Here is an 18,000-nt window from a genome sequence, read left to right on the forward strand (position 1 = left end):
CTACTACTGCTACTACTACTACTACTACTACTACTACTACCGCTACTACTGCTAATGCTACTACTGCTACTGCTGCTACTGCTGCTACTACTACCGCTACTACTGCTACTGCTACTGCTACTACTACTACTACTACCGCTACTACTGCTACTGCTACTGCTACTACTACTACTACTACCGCTACTACTGCTACTGCTACTGCTACTACTACTACTGCTACTGCTACTACTACTACTACTACTACTGCTACTACTACTACTGCTATTACTACTACTACTACTGCTGCTACCGCTACTACTGCTACTACTACTACTGCTACTACTACTGCTACTACTGCTACTACTACTACTGCTACTACTGCTACTACTGCTACTACGGCTATTACTACTACTACTACTGCTACTACTACTACTACTACTGCTGCTACCGCTACTACTGCTACTACTACTACTGCTACTACTACTACTGCTACTACTGCTACTACTGCTACTACTACTACTACTACTACTGCTACTACTACTGCTACTACTACTACTACAATGATGCTACGTAGCTTAGCTACCTCTCGATGCCAGGCCTCGATGCGGTTCATGGCCACGTCCCTCTGCGTCTCCACGGCGACCGTCTCTTCCCTCAGCGCCTGCATCTGTGCGTCCTGCGCCTCCTTCCTGCAGCGCTCTAGCTCCGCCCTCAGCTCCTGTAGCTCCGCCCCCCAGCGCCGCTGCTCCGCCCCCTGCTCCTCCGCTAGCGCCGCTAGCTTCACGCCGCCGTCCTCCATCTCCCGGGCCAGCCTGGTTGATCAGGGATTGATCGGTCACTGATTAGCTGATTGATCGGTGGTTGATCGGTCACTGATCAGTGATTAATCAGCTGATTGATCGGTGCATCACCTGTTCCTCTCCTCCTCCACCCGGTTCTTCTCAGCGTTCAGCTCTTGTTTCTTCACCAGGAAGTTTTTCCTCGTGGCCTTGGAGTTGTTGAGCTGCAGCTTCACTCGCACAGACTCCAGTTTCTCCAGGAGACCCTGCCGGTTACAGTCGGTTCAGGTGCAGGTTAGAGTCGGTTCAGGTGCAGGTTAGAGTCGGTTCAGGTGCAGGTTAGAGTCGGTTCAGGTGCAGGTTAGAGTCGGTTCAGGTGCAGGTTAGAGTCGGTTCAGGTGCAGGTTAGAGTCGGTTCAGGTGCAGGTTAGAGTCGGTTCAGGTGCAGGTTAGAGTCGGTTCAGGTGCAGGTTCAGGTGCAGGTTAGAGTCGGTTCAGGTGCAGGTTAGAGTCGGTTCAGGTGCAGGTTAGAGTCAGTTCAGGTGCAGGTTAGAGTCGGTTCAGGTGCAGGTTCAGGTGCAGGTTAGAGTCGGTTCAGGTGCAGGTTAGAGTCGGTTCAGGTGCAGGTACAACCGCAGATTAGCAGGTAAACGAGCAGGTTAGTAGGGAAACCCACACGTGAGCAGGTGTTGAAGTGAGTAGGTTAGCAAGTTAGCAGGTGTGGAGGTTAGAAGCATAGACATATAAACGTAGACGCCTCATAGACTGACGCTGCCTATTGGAGCTGACGTTCAGCGCGGCCGCCATCTTGGATGGGTCTCCAACGCGGCCGCCATCTTGGATGGGTCTCCAACGCGGCCGCCATCTTGGATGGGTCTCCAACGCGGCCGCCATCTTGGATGGGTCCCCAGTGCATTTATTTCTACTGAGGAAGGTTTTATCCCCGACTACAATCATCCATAACTCCCCGAATTTTTACCCGATTTTCACACGGTTTGGTTTGTTACAAACGGCAGAGATTTAGTTATGATACAGGACGCTGTCACACATTAAAAATACCTACTTTTATGCTGAAAGACTTTGTATTATGCTCTTTAACAAAGACATATGGTATGGCATATTGATAAATGTATGAATTAATTAATCGTCCCGGTCGTGGAACACTGGACCAGCTCTATACCCTCCGCAGGGTGCTCGAGGGTTCATGGGAATTTGCCCAACCAGTCTAGATGTGTTTTGTGGATCTGGAGAAGGCATTTGACCGTGTCCCTCGTGCCATTCTGTGGGGGGTGCTGAGTGAGTATGGAGTCCGGGGCCCTCTATTAAGGGCTGTCCGGTCTCTGTATGATCGAAGCAGGAGCCTGGTTCGCATTGCCGGCAGTAAGTCAGACTTGTTCCCAGTGCATGTTGGACTCCGGCAGGGCTGCCCTTTGTCACCGGTCCTGTTCATAACTTTTATGGACAGGATTTCTAGGCGCAGCCAGGGGCCGGAGGGGATCCGGTTTGGGAACCTCAGGATTTTGTCTCTGCTTTTTGCAGATGATGTTGTCCTGTTGGCTTCATCAGACCGGGACCTCCAGCATGTGCTGGGGCGGTTTGCGGCCGAGTGCGACGCGGCAGGGATGAGAATCAGCACCTCCAAGACCGAGGCCATGGTTCTCGACCGGAAAAGGGTGGCATGCCTTCTCCGGGTGGGTGGAGAAGTCCTGCCTCAGGTGGAGGAGTTCAAGTATCTCGGGATCTTGTTCACGAGTGAGGGAACGATGGAGAGTGAGATTGACAGACGGATCGGTGCAGCGTCCGCAGTAATGCAGGTCGATGTACTGGACCGTCGTGGTGAAGAGGGAGCTGAGTCGAAAGGCGAAGCTCTCGATTTACCGGTCAATCTACGCCCCTACCCTCACCTATGGTCATGAACTTTGGGTAGTGACCGAAAGGACAAGATCGCGGATACAAGCGGCCGAGATGAGTTTCCTCCGCAGGGTGGCTGGACGCTCCCTTAGAGATAGGGTGAGGAGTTCGGTCACCCGGGAGGAGCTCGGAGTCGAGCCGCTACTCCTTCACATTGAGAGGAGTCAGCTGAGGTGGCTTGGGCATCTGTACCGGATGCTTCCTGGACGCCTCCCTAGGGAGGTGTTCCAGGCATGTCCCACCGGGAGGAGACGCCGGGGAAGACCCAGGACACGCTGGAGAGACTATGTCTCTCGGCTGGCCTGGGAACGCCTCGGACTCCCCCCGGAGGAGCTGGAGGAAGTGTCTGGGGTGAGGGAAGTCTGGGCATCCCTGCTGAGGCTGCTGCCCCCGCGACCCGGTAACGGATAAAGCGGGAGAAGATGAGTGAGTGAGTGAGTGAGTGAGTGAGTGAGTGAGTGAGTGAGTGAGTGAGTGAGTGAGTGAGTGAGTGAGTGAGTGAGTGAGTGAGTGAGTGAGTGAATTAATTAATTTTATATTTTAATAAAGAAACAAGTTTGATTGTTCATTTGAATTTATGAGTGATGAGCTGTCATTAGGCCATGATGTGAAAGTTTTTATACATGTCATTTCATTCTGTAACACATATACATATATACTGTACCAGCTCAGTACATTCTTTAAAGGCCTGGAAAAGTAAACATTATAAATCCATCGTACTGCGGCAAAAAATTTTATTTAAAAAAACTGGAAATGAAAAAAACCCCAGCATCCAAACAGTGGATCAATGAACTTTCATCATAGCACTCCAGAAAAAATACTGTATTCTGTTAGAAAAAAACTTTGACCTTATTTGGGGAGCCTTTTTGGATTTTTTGCCTTTATTGGACGAACTAATGATCTGAATCATCTACTGCATTAATGAATGTGTTTTTCAGGTCTTGATTATTTACTTTATTATGCATTTGCTCCAGTATTGTTATGCACATGTGAAAAGAAGCTAAATGATTTTGAATGATGTAATTATTGACCATATGAGGGAGGGAAGGGGAGAGGGGGGTGTTGTATTTATTTATTTTTTTTCTTTCTTACTTATTAATATTATTTATTTTTGTTTAATTATGGTTATGAAAAGTAAAAAAAACTAGAAAATTTCTGGAAATTTTGATATGGGCATGCCCTACCGCCCATTCGTCCCCTCTTGCTGCTTTGGTTTGGGGCTGTAGTGGTTGTGTTCGGGGTGGTTCTATGTCAGTTTGAGGTGTTTACGGTTGTATTGCATTCATTCCTGTGCTCCCAATAGTTATTAATGGGGCACGCTTTTTGGCATCTAGCGTTGCCACGGTAACGCTTTTGACTGAGAATAGTAATGCCCATCGAGGCAAGATGGAGACGCATCTAACGATGTATGCCGTGCATGGGTGCATGTTCTGGTTCAAGCTACGTTAACGGATAGGTTTTTTTTTCACCGTGGTACAAAACCCCATCCGAATGAATGGGGTCATTTGGCCTGGATTTTGACATAAAATTTCCTTAAATCCCAGCTTCATGAAATTTGAGTATGTTGAAGACCACAGCGTGCCGAGTCAGGGGACATTTGTACGATGTCTCTACGATAACCTGTTGCCTAGCAACAAGCGTCCAAATTCAAACAGAAATTAAAAAAAAAATGAAAGGTCAATATCGCGAAAACTGTAGTAATTAGCATAATGAGGTTGTAGGGTCTGTTAGTGCCAATCGGGCCGAGTGTTTGAAAGTTTCAACGATGTCTCTACGATAAAGTTCGGCCGAGCAATAAGCGTCCGAATTTTCGCCTTTTTTTTTTGCTTTTTGGCGTCTAGCGTTGCCACGGTAACCCCTATTACTGAGAAAAGTAATGCCCATCGAGGAACGATGGAGACGCATCCAACGATGTATGCCATGTATGGGTGCATGTTCCGGTTCAGGCTATGTTAACGGATAGGTTTTTTTTTCACCATGGTAAAAAACTCCATCCGAATGAATGGGGCCATGTGGCCTGGATTTTGACATAAAATTTCCTTAAATCCCAGCTTCATGAAATTTGAGTATGTTGAATTCCACAGCGTGCCGAGTCGGGAAACATTTGTACGATGTCTCTACGATAACCTGTTGCCTAGCAACAAGCGTCCAAAGTCGGAAAAACGGAAAAAAAAAAAAAAATGAAAGGTCAATATCACAAAAACTGTAATACTTGGCATAATAAGGTTGTACGGTCGGTTAGGGACAATCGGGCCGAGTGTTTGAAAGTTTGAACGATGTCTCTACGATAAAGTTCGGCCGAGCAATAAGCGCAGGAATTTTCGCCTTTTTTTTTGCTTTTTGGCAACTAGCGTTGCCACGGTAACCCCTATTACTGAGAAAAGTAATACCCATCGAATCACGATGGAGACGCATCCAACGATGTATGCCATGCATGGGTGCACGTTGCGGTTCGGGCCGCATTAACGGACGAAAAAAAGAGTGCGGAATAATAATAAGAAAAGGGAAACCTTTTCTAGATACTAATATATCGCCTTCATTTTCATGTTTTTCCTCGTTTTTCCGGCCGTGTTTTAGTTTTTGGGGATTTTTTTTTTCCACATCCGAGCGGGGTCATGCTGTACACCCGCTGGTGCGCAGTGGGACTTTTGCGACTTTAGCTTGTTAGCAACATTGCCTTTTGGGCCATTCTGGACGATTGCAATATGGTCATGCCATTACTTGGCATGCCCATAAAAAGGGGAAAATATTGATATGTCTATTGTTATTGTAAATCTTTTTTTTTCTCTCATTTCCCTCAATAATAATATATATAAAAAAAAAAAATCAATCCAGGTCATTCCAAGGTCTAAAGGCTGAGTTATGCTTCTGCGTCAAAATGGCGCCGTGTCTACGGCGTCTGGTTTTCGTCGACGCAGAGGACACGCCGTCACATGCGCCGTCAGTGACGTGCACCTCCCGAAAATTGTAACTACGCGTCGAGGAGACGCCGACCACACGCAGACAGAGAGGGCTGTGATTGGTTCGTTTGAAAGCGAAGCATTTCCGGTTTCCGGTTTGAATCAGTAGTGAACTTCCAGGGCTCTTTTCTTCGTTTATGTGTGATTTTTTTTGTTTTTGTTTTTTGCACAATAGTTGTCCTTATTTCTTTGATTTACTGTGACCGGAAAAAGTCGGATAAACCATTCAGAAAAAGATCGCTAACTAGCGGTCGCGGGGGGTACTGCACCGCGACCAAATGGAGAGACGGAGAAGTCAGAAGGTTCAGCACGGCGTCACGGCTGCGGCGTGTGCTCTGCGTTGGTGTGACGCAGAAGCATAAATCAGCCTTTATACTGCCCTGTTAAGCTAAAACGAGCTAAAACCCTTGAAAAATAACTGTTTTGCAGCTTCTTGTGTGTGCTGGCTGTAACTGTAACTCTGTAACTGAGTGAGGAGACCCATCCAATATGGCGGCGGCGCTGGATTACGTTCCAGCACGTCATGAGGCGTCTACGTATATATGTCTATGGTTAGAAGGTTAGCAGGTGAACAGGTGATCATGTTAGCAGGTTATAATGTTAGCAGGAGTGCAGGGTCACCTGGTGCGTCAGGCTGGCCTCCTCCTTGTGCTTCTGCAGCGACACCATGTACGTCTGCAGCTCCTCCTGCTTCTCCTGCTGCTGCTGCGTTAGATCCTCCACCTGCTCCGCTAGCTCGGTACCTAGCTCCACCACCGCCGCCGCCTGTTCCTCCCAGTCCGCTAGCGTCTGCACGCCGGCGGACTGAGACTGAGACCCGCTGTCCGTCTGCACGGCCTGCACCTTCATCACCGGCTCTGGGGGACAGGGAGACACGGGATTGGTCGACACGGCTGAGGGGGAGGGGCTAACGGCTGTCAATCAATCACGATAGTAACGGATCTAATGGTTGATATAAACTAAAGTATTTCTGAGCCTAATAATAAAAAAATGAAAAATAAATATAAAAAATCTAAATATAAATATAAAAAAGTAAAATAAATTAAATATTTTATATATATATATTAATAAAATATATATGATATATTATATGATCATTATACATTAAAAATGCATATATATATATATTTATATATGCATTAGGGTTTTACCAACATGGTGTTAACCCTTAATATATATGCAGACAAGTTAGAAAGTTAAAAAAAAAGGTATTTCTGAGCCCAATAATAAAAATAATTAAAGCTGCAAGCAGTGATGAACGGGCCCTCGCACTCACGGCCACCGCCCCCATAAGCATATCAGAAATGACACCACCCACGACTCTTTATGTCAAACCATTCAAATGTTGTATCAATCAGAAGAAGGGGCGGGGCTAATTTTTCACCATTTATGGTCAAGGACTCAATACCGAGTCCCATGACACCACCTAGGACTCTTTATGTCAAACCATTCAAAAGTTATGGCAGAGGAAAGTATTCTAGGGGGCGCTGTTGAGCCGTTAGGCCACGCCCATTAATACAAACCGTGAAATATCAAATTTATCACCAGGCCTGGCTTGCATGCAAAATTTGGTGACTTTTGGAGAACTATCAAATATGGACCAATCAGATGAAGGGGGGGCTCGCTTTTTGGCGTCTAGCGTTGCCACGGTAACACTTTTGAAAGAGAAAAGTAATGCGCGTTGACGCAGGATGGAGACGCACATTTTGATGTATAACACACCTGGGTGCACATTACGGTTCGGGCCGTATTAATTGCAGAAGGAATGGCATAAATTGCGCCAAAATTACGCGATTAAGGCAAGGCAAGGCAAGGCAAATTTATTTATATAGCACAATTCAACACAAGGTAATTCAAAGTGCTTTACATTGACATTAAAAGCGGCAAGACATAATAACAAATAGGTAAGAATAAGAAAAGAAGTAAAATAATAAAAAGCAAAAAAAATATAAGGGCAGTAGAGTAGAGTACAGCAGGTTTAATTTAAGAGTACACTTCAGTAAACAGTAATGTTTTTAACCCTGATTTGAAGGAGCTGACAGTTGGAGCAGACCTCAGGTCTACAGGAAGTTTAATTCAAAATGTTCGAAATGGACGACTTCTTGTTGGGTTTGGGCCATGGCGCCAAGAGACTTTTCTTTAAGTTGCGACATGATACAGGTGTGTACCGATTTTCGTTCATGTACGTCTTGATGCACAAAGTTTTCCGGGGGGCGCTGTTGAGCCGTTAGGCCACGCCCATTAATGCAAACCATTAAATATAAAATTTTTCGCCAGGCCTGGCTTGGTGCAAAATTTGGTGACTTTTGTGGCACGTTTAGGGGGAAAAAAGGCCCTCATTTCATCAGAAGAATAAAGAAAGAAGAATAATTCCTACAGATACAATATAAAAAAAAAAAAATATATATATATATATATATATATATATATATATATATATATATTAATAAATAAATATATGATATATTAAAATATATAGATCTATATTATATATTAAAAATGCATATATATATATATATATATATATATATACACACATGTATATTAGGGCTGTGCGATTAATCGATTTTAAATCTAAATCGGATTTATTAATCAAGACGATGTTAAAAAAAGGAAAATCGGAAAATGGATTTTCCTTTTTTGCAGCTGCATTACAGACAGAGCTCGTCTAGTCATCTTTGTTTGGTCAAGAAAATTGTAAATGTTGTCACTTTGCTAAACTCAAGGAGGATTTACAGTATCTTTCAATTGCACTTCATTCCCAATAGGGAAATTTGTTTGCTATTTTTCTTTAAAAATAAAGATAAAATATTTTAAACAATTTATTCCATTGTCTTTTGTAGTTTTACCAAAAAAAAAATCGAAATCGAAAATCTGGTTTTCAGAGAAAAAAAATCGGGATTTTATTTTTGTCCAAAATCGCCCAGCCCTAATACATATAGACATATGTACATACCGGTATATATATATATATATATATATATATATATATATATATATATATATATATATATATATGACATTCCAGTCTTTGATACCTGTCATTTTTTTGTCTATATAGATAACGAATGTATCTGACATAATAAATATAGTTATTCTCATGGGTAAATATCATATTCATTGTAGTTCATTGAAGTGGAGGAATAGCAAACCCTCCTTTGATTGTTTTTTTTTTTTATATATATTATGTCTACTAAGTATACAATCATCCTAACGAGTATTAGGGCCAAACTAAGACAAAAAAAATGGAAATTACGAAAATAAAGTCATAATAATATGAGAATAAAGTCGTAAAATTACCAGAATAAAGTCATAATGTTGCGAGAATAAAGTCGCAATATTAAATATATTATAAATATATAAATAAAACTTCACAAGATGCTCAATATTCCTCATTTTAACACAGGGAGAGTTCTCGTAATTGTACGACTTTATTCTCGAAATATTACGACTTTATTCACATAATATTACGTCTTTATTCTCATAATTTTATTACTTTATTCTCTTCTTCGTAATACATATACATATATAAATATAAAAACCTTAATAAACTGGGTGAAACCCCCGCGCATGCGCCAGAATGTCTGTTTTACCTGCAGACGTGAGTTCAGGTGAAACTCCAGCTGTTAGCTCCTCGTTAGCATCCATGGCTAACCCTGGAAACTGTCCCTGTTTTCTGCCCCCGGGCCTCCCAACCAACAACATCCAGCCGGTACCAGAACGGTCCCGGTTCGGAGCTCCGACCACCGGCTCTAAATGTCCAGTTTTACTTTAACTTTTGTCTAAACTTTCGTTTCATCTGAAGCGCTTTCCTGAGGAAACGCACCGTGCGTCGCTGAATGTGATCCGGTGGGAAACAGTTCCGCCGGAACGAAGTTTCCTGAACGAAGTTTCCGCCAACAGATCGTTTCCTGGTTGACTCACAGACAGGACTGTCTAAGAAAATTAGAATATTGTGATAAAGTTCTTTGTTTTCAGTAATGCAATTAAAAAAACAAAAATGTTTGCCGGCAACTCGGCAAAAAGTTGTATTTTAAAAAACTGGAAATCAGAAAAACCCCCAGCACCCAAATAGTGGATCAACAAACTTGGATCATATAGTACTCCAGAAAAAATACTGTATTCCGTTAGAAAAAAACTAGAGACTTTGACCTTATTTGGGGACCTTTTTTGGATTTTTTTGCCTTTATTGAACTAATGATCTGAATTATCGACAATATTAATGAATGTGTTTACACAGGACTTGATTATTTAATTTATTATTCATTTTTGTTCTAGTATTGATAGACATAAGTTAAATAATTTTGAATGATGTAATCTATTATTATTATTATTATTATTATTATTATTATTATTATTATTATTATTATTATTATTATTATTATTATTATTAATTTATTTTGGTTTAATTAATGTTATGAAAAGTAAAAAAAGGGGGAAAATATTGATAATTATATTATTGTAAATCTTATTTCTTTTTTTTTAATGCCCTCAATAAAGACATCTATACAAAAAAAAAAAAATGTCCTACATTCTGGATTCATTACAAATCAACTGAAATATTACAAGCCTTTTATTATTTTAATATTGCTGATTATGGTTTACAGTTTAAGATTAAGATTCCCAGAATATTCTAATTTTTTGAGATAGAATAATTGAGTTTTCTTAAGCTGTAAGTCATGATCAGTCATGATCGACCTGCGGAGGAAACTGTGGAATAAAACAAAGTCTTAAAAAAAGATACAAAGAAACATTCTATTCAAAATACAGAAGTGAATAAACATGTAGATATGAACATTTATGAATATATGTAGATATATAGATGTATATTATGGATATAGATATGAACATGTGTTAATATATGTAGATATATAGACTTATATTATATTATTATTAATATGTAGATATATAGAGTTATATTATGGATATAGATGTTATATGTAGGTTTGTAAATGGATATATTGAGTTATATTATACGTACAGTATTTGTGTATCTATATCTCTATTAATATATATTGATTTATAGTTATATGTAGACATGTCGATATATAGATTTATAGTAATTTTTATGTATATAATTGGAGGTAAATATATGAACCAGTATATATAGCATATCTATTCTTATATTTAAGTATATTGTTATACCATTTCTGTCTATTGTTCTCTATTATATTGCAGTATTATAGTAAAGTAATGATAATGTAAAACTATACATTATACTTACTTATATTAGTACATACATACATAGTAACAACTAAATGCTGGCGTTTCTTTCTTTTCTTTTTTTTGCCTTGATTTGCTTTGATTTTGACTATATTTATATTTATACGTATAATTGAGTATTATATCTCATATACATATATATATATATATATATATATATATATATATATATATATATATATATATATATATATATACATATTTGATTTTGAACATGCATGTTAAAAAAGAGTACAAAAGAGACAGAAAACAAATATAGGCCTATATATTTTTTTTTATTCAGTTTTTTGAATAAATAAAATCTTCATCTCAAATCAAATCAAATCAAATCAAATCAAATCAAATCAAATCAAATCAAATCAAATCAAATCAAATCAACCTAATAAAGATCAGAGTGAGACATCATCCTCCATTTTTCCACCGCCTCTGTCTCTTCCTGTCAGGACGCTGATCACGTGACTGATCAGCTGACTGTTTCTCCACAGAACCCGCAGCAGAACGACCCGAGGATGGATCACCATTCAGCCAGGGAACCGGAGCGGGAACCGGGGGATGCGGGGGACCTGTACCCGGGGGAGGTGAGGCCCAGGCCGGGGAGGGGATGGAGGAAGACCCGGGGGGGGGGACCGGAGCGGGGACCGGGGAACTGGGGGACCTGTACCCGGGGGAGGTGAGGCCCAGGCCGGCGAAGGGATGGAGGGAGACCCGGGGGGGGACCGGAGGATCCGGAGATGTAGCCGCAGCTGAGAACCACCGTGGGGGGGTAATAATGATAATTATGATGACCCCTTGTTAAAGTGGGGGCGGGGTCCTCATTATTATCATTATTATCATTAATAAAGGTTCCAGTCTCGGGCTGAAAAGGTGTGTTTGTGTTCAGGTCAGGTGACAGTCACGCAGGTGTGGGCGGTGCCTTCAGGGCCGCTGGGAAAAGGCAGCTTCATCTGCGGTTCTGCAGGAAGAGTATCAGGGCCCGGCAGGAGAAAAATAAAAATAATATTTTAGAGGAGGAGGATTTTTTTTTCATTTTTTTTTCATTTTTTCATTTTTTCATTCGTTGAGAAAAAAGTCGAGAAAAAAGTACAATTTCAAGAAAAAAGTCGAAATTTCGTGAAAAAAGTCAAATTGTCGAGAAAAAAGTTGAAATGTCGAGAAAAAAGTCGAAATGTTGAGCAAAAAGTCAAAATGTTGAGATTAACGTACAATTTCGAGAAAAAAGTTGAAATGTCGAGAATAACCTTAAAATACAATTTCAAAAATAAAATCTAAATTTTGTGAAAAAAGTCGAAATGTCGTGAAAAAAGTCGAGAAAAAAGTCGAAATGTCTAGATTAATGTACAATTTTGAGAAAAAAGTATAATTAATAATAATATAATTAATTCCGATTTAAAAAAAAAAAACATCATGTAACCGTGGCCAATGAATTTACACTAGAAAGTTACTTTGTTCTCATATCAAGTCTCCGCGGCGCCGCTCTTAAGTTGGACCTCAAGTTAGCTGAATGTTGCTAAATGTAGAGCTAACCGCTGAAACCCCAGGCACGGTCCCGGTCCCGGCCTCGGTGCTGGGCCCGGTACCGTCGGTCCCCCCAGGACTGGTTCCTGTAGGAGGAAGTCCTGCGGTTCAGCCGGACGGTGGACGGGATTCTTCCTGCTGGAATATGTCCAGTCAGCAGTTTCCTGCTGCTGGTCGGTTCAGGGTTCAACCGGAGGTCAGAGGTCACCTGGTCCCCTGTGTGTGTGTGTGTGTGTGTGTGTGTGTGTGTGTGTGTGTGTGTGTGTGTGTGTGTGTGTGTGTGTGTGTGTGTGTGTGTGTGTGTGTGTGTGTGTGTGTGTGTGTGTGTGTGTGTGTGTGTGTGTTTCCTCTCTGCTGACTCAGCAGGTAGGAAGCTCTTCGTATCATCGCTCATTTCCTCCTCATCCATCCTTTCCTCTTTCTGTCCTCTCAGCTAAACCCCCACATCCCTCCCCCCCCGCAGGTGTGCTAACGAGGGCTAATGAGGGCTAACAAGGGCAAACGAGGGCTGTAGCAATACACTGACCTCCCGATGCGATACATTCACCATGTTTAGCCAACAATAACTATAATATCATGATATTCTGCCAACGATAACTATAATATCACCATATTTAGCCAATGATAACGGTAATATCACGATATTTAGCCAACGATAATATCACAATATTCTACCAACGAAAATGATAATATCACAATATTCTGCCAACGATAACGATAATATCACGATATTTAGCCAACGATAACGGTAATATCACGATATTTAGCCAACGATAACGGTAATATCACGATATTCTGCCAACGATAAAGATAATATCGGGGTGTCCCGACACAGTACATCCAAGTGAGGGCCGCGTGTTCGTGGCGCTCGAAACCCGGAGACTGTTGGGGGGGGGCTGATAAGAGGGGGGGCCGAGGAAGGCGTTTAGTTGAGGGAGGTGTGTTTATCAGTAAGTGTGTGTGTAGCGATGAGTCCGTGAACTTCCCCCAGAGCTGCTTTCAGCCAATGTCCTTGATGTTATCAGGCGGCTCAGTCAGTTCTGAAAACAGGTCACAGATGTTCCTGAAGAGGGGGAGGGTTAGTGGGGGCAGAGTCCCCTTGTTTACATTCCACCAGGAAGATTGTGACCAGAGCGATCGGCCAAAACCGCCCTGTCATGGTCAGATTATAGAATCAACAATTATATTGCAAAAACAGGCAGCCCAGTAATTTTCCGTCTGCCTTCAGTCTCTGGTTCATCAATGGCGATTCCAAACAGACAAATTTGTGATCAATTTCCGCCAAGCCGAGCTTCCAACTTCTCCAAGGTGTTTCCATCCTGCCAATGAGCTCAAAGACCGCTGCCAGCCTGCGATTCTGTTCGAGAATCGCATCCAGCTTACGGTTTTGCTCCCCCAACGTTAAAGTCTGAGCGTTGATCGCCTTGGTTGTCCCTTCAGCCACGTCCGGCAGCTCTGAAAGAGCCAAAACAGCTGTCAACGACTTACGCGTTTGTCGGTAGACCAGGAATCCCCCTCCTCCTATCAAGAGGATAATCAAGAGAAATCCTGCTATCATAAATCCAATTATGAACGCATCTTCAACGTCCTCGACAGACAGAATCGCCAAGCACAAAGGTTTCCAGTATTTGTAGGAATCCATTGTGTATCCAGCAAAAAATGTCCCATTGGGGCAAGAGAGCTCCCTTACCCCCATCTTGTTGCAGTATTTAGCCAATAATAACGATAATATCACGATATTCTGCCAATGATAACGATAATATCATGATATTTAGCCAACAATAATGATATCACGATATTCTGCCAACGATAACGATAATATCGTGATATTCTGCCAACGATAACGATGATATCACGATATTTAGCCAACAATAATGATATCACGATATTCTGCCAACGATAACGATAATATCGTGATATTCTGCCAACGATAATGACAATATCACAATATTCTGCCAACGATAACGATGATATCACGATATTTAGCCAACAAAAACGATATCATGATATTCGGCCAACGATAATGATAATATCAGGATATTTAGCCAACGATAATATCAGGATATTTAGCCAGCGATAATATCACAATATTTAGCCAATGATAATATCACGATATTTAGCCAACGATAACAATGATATCAAGATATTTAGCCAACAATAACGATAATATCACAATATTTAGACAACAATAACGATAATATCACGATATTTAGACAACAATAACGATAATATCATGATATTCTGCCAACGATAATGAGAATATCACAATATTCTGCCAACGATAACGATATCACGATATTTAGCCAACAAAAACGATATCATGATATTCGGCCAACGATAATTACAATATCTCGATATTTAGCCAACGATAAAATCACAATATTTAGCCAACGATAATATCACGATATTTAGCCAACGATAACAATGATATCAAGATATTTAGCCAATGATAAAGATAATATCACAATATTTAGACAACAATAACCATAATATCATGATATTTAGCCAACGATAATATCAGGGTATTTAGCCAGTGATAATATCACGATATTTAGCCAACGATGATATCACGATATTTAGCCAGTGTAAACGATAATATCACGAGATTCTGCCAACGTAAACGTTAATATCACGAGATTCGGCCAATGATAACGATAATATCACGATATTTAGCCAACAATAACAATTATATCACGATATTTAGCCAACGAAAACGATAATATCACGATATTCTGCCAACGATAACGATAATATCACCATATTTAGCCAATGATAATGATTATATCACGATATTTAGCCAACGAAAACGATAATATCACGATATTCTGCCAACGATAACGATAATATAAAGATATTCTGTGTGTGTGCGTGTGTGTGTGTGTGTGTGTGTGTGTGTGTGTGTGTGTGTGTGTGTGTGTGTGTGTGTGTGTGTGTGTGTGTGTAGCCTGCTAGCCTCTCTGCTGAGGACATCAGCTCCAGCTCCAACGGACCCAAACAGGACCAGCTGTTTGACGACGACACAGAGGATCTTTTTGCAGGTAATGAAACTCCCACGGTGACCTTTGACCTCTGACCCTGGGTCAGCCGGGTCCTGGCTGACGTGTGTGTGTGTGTGTGTGTGTGTGTGTGTGTGTGTGTGTGTGTGTGTGTGTGTGTGTGTGTGTGTGTGTGTGTGTGTGTGTGTGTGTGTGTGTGTGTGTGTGTGTGTGTGTGTGTGTGTGTGTGTGTGTGTGCAGAGGCCACCGAGGAGGTGTCGCTGGACAGTCCGGAGAGGGACGTCCTTCTGTCCGAAGGGCCGTCTCCCGCCATCACCCCCATCACCCCGCCCATCTCCGTCATCACGCCGCGGCTCGGCCACGCCTACGACGACATGTTCACACACTCCTCCTTCGACGAGGTACACCCACGCTCAGACACACACACACACACACACACACACACACACACACACACACACACACACACACACACACACACACACACACACACACAGTGTCTAGAAGGGGGCGTGGTAATCTCTTTAAGGGGGCGTGGTAATCTCTAGAAGGGGGCGTGGCCTCTCTACAGAGCATCAACACTGAAAATGGCGTCGCTCTTATGGGAGTTTTACAACGTCCGAAAAGGACAACACATTTGCAGTTAGCAAAGTGTTTGCAGTGGAAATATCCCGAGGAGGAATTTTATGAAATAATTTCAACACAACGAAGCTGATAAGACATTTTAAAGTTTGTCACATCAAGGAGAATATTAAGTTTACAACGTTGGCAACGCCGCTAACTCAGCTGTAACAGAGACCTAGAAACGACAGCAAGAATATAAAGAACCACATCGTCAGGTAATGGATTCATACGCTTTGATCATCAGCCGCTTTCTGTTGTAGAAGAGATCGGGTTTAAACGCTTCGTTAGCAGCTTGGATCGTAAACTTTACAGTCCAAAGCCTCACGCAGGACGATATTCGTGTCATTCGCTTCACGAGCTTCACGAGCGACATCTGGAGTTCTAGTGTGAAGAGTTTTGTCTGCGAACATTTGAGAACTCCGGTGCATCTCTACGTCCTTTATCCACAGGAAAAATAAGGTTTATAGTTTACAACTTGTATCAACTCTAATAGAGTGACATGTGTATTGTTGTGTTGTTACATGATTATTAGCACAGGAAGCTAAAGCTAGTTAGCTACACGAGTCTAAGTCGTCTCTAAGAGTCTCTAGACCAGACGTGTCAAATGTGCGGCCCGAGAGAGATTTTCATGCGGCCCTGCGAGAAGTTTCCAGCGCAAAAAAACGAAATGTTAATTTACTAAAAAGGAAGCATAAATAATTGCCATGAATCGCAGCATATCCGATATTTATATATTATATATTTCTTCTACAAATCCATTGTTATTCCACAAAGAGAGCAGTTTGACATTTTTTTTAGTTTTCTAGAATGCATTTGCCGATTTTATTTCTTTGTAGACGCTCGTTTATTTTTATTAACTGACTACTATTATATATTTTCGCAGGAAAAATATCACTGCTAAAAAAGATGATAGAAGATATTTATTGGGAGAATTTCAGTTTTGAATACGAGGATAGGGACAAAATAAAACAGTTAAAAAAGAAGTGCTGACTTTTTCGGCACACTGGCGTAGATATCCGCGCCAATTTTTAAAAATAAATACACTTAATTGTACTGGAAAAATCTCTAAATCACAAAGAAACACTCAGATGTAATAAGAAAGATTTAGCTTTTAATTAAATTTCCTATAAAAAAAAACATACTTGTTTCTGTTTATCTTTGTAAAATTATATTAAAAGTATCTTACATAATTTGAAAAAAAACGAGAAATTTCAAGAAAAGATCCTGAAGAAATATATTTTACATAATTAGAGTGTAAACAAAGTGCATATTTCCTTTAAAATTAACTAAACTGATATTGGATTAGATAACAATAGTAAAAAAAAAAGAATTAGAGAAAAAATTTTCCGCACCGTTTTTGTTAGAGAAAAAGAAATTGGTCAAATCCGGCCCGCCAAGCAGAATGAGTTTGACCCCCCTGCTCTAGAGGGAAATGTTGCACATTAACCCGCAATAAAACAATTCATGATACTTTCTAATCTGTGATCTGTGATCGGCGTCGGGTTAAACGTTAACAGTTAAATGGGTTAAATGTTTATGGCGTCCTGGACTCTTTAGTGTTTCTGTCAACTGTTTCAATTCTAGTTTAGTTTAGTCTTTGGGTCCAGCTATCATTGTAGTTTTTATTAGTTTTAGTCTCGTTCATTCTCCTTTTAGTCGTGTAAAGTTTCAGTCGACTAAAAGTCTGAGCATTTTAGTCTTATTTTAGTCAGAATTGTCCATTTTAGTCTAGTTTTAGTCAAAGATTGTATTGATCCAAACCCATTTTACAATTCAAACAAGGTTATCTTATTATTCTATTATTGTTTCCTTATAGACTCAAGAATACATTCATTCCAGATACAGAAGACTCTCACTTGAGTTTACAACATATTTATTTTTTATCTTTTTCTTTTTCCACGACACGTTGGGTTTTCTTTTCCACGTCTCTGTAGGAAAGTGGATCCAAAGATCTAAAGACTAAACTGGTTTAAAGACTAAACCAGAGAAACTACTGAAAACATGGACATTAAG

The 18,000-nt window shown here is 41.0% G+C and overlaps 2 protein-coding genes across 2 annotated transcripts in view; one reads left to right on the forward strand and one right to left on the reverse strand.

Moving 5' to 3' along the window:
* Positions 1-9,465, reverse strand: part of LOC133450886 (RING finger protein 214-like) — a 12,893-nt gene extending 3,428 nt beyond the window's left edge. The window contains exons 1-4 of the mRNA XM_061729786.1: positions 9,223-9,465; positions 6,251-6,486; positions 891-1,024; positions 563-791 (exon numbers count right to left, since the gene is read on the reverse strand). Of these exons, the coding sequence (XP_061585770.1) occupies positions 563-791; positions 891-1,024; positions 6,251-6,486; positions 9,223-9,334 (711 nt within the window). The 5' untranslated portion in view covers positions 9,335-9,465. The remainder of the gene's footprint in view (positions 1-562; positions 792-890; positions 1,025-6,250; positions 6,487-9,222) is intronic.
* A 1,868-nt stretch (positions 9,466-11,333) lies between these two features.
* prdm6 (PR domain containing 6) overlaps positions 11,334-18,000 on the forward strand; it is a 116,727-nt gene continuing 110,060 nt past the window's right edge. The window contains exons 1-3 of the mRNA XM_061729743.1: positions 11,334-11,430; positions 15,312-15,405; positions 15,604-15,764. Coding sequence (XP_061585727.1) covers positions 11,362-11,430; positions 15,312-15,405; positions 15,604-15,764 — 324 coding nt within the window. The 5' untranslated portion in view covers positions 11,334-11,361. The remainder of the gene's footprint in view (positions 11,431-15,311; positions 15,406-15,603; positions 15,765-18,000) is intronic.

This window comes from Cololabis saira, chromosome 9, assembly GCF_033807715.1.
Source record: "Cololabis saira isolate AMF1-May2022 chromosome 9, fColSai1.1, whole genome shotgun sequence".
Lineage (NCBI taxonomy): Eukaryota > Metazoa > Chordata > Actinopteri > Beloniformes > Belonidae > Cololabis > Cololabis saira.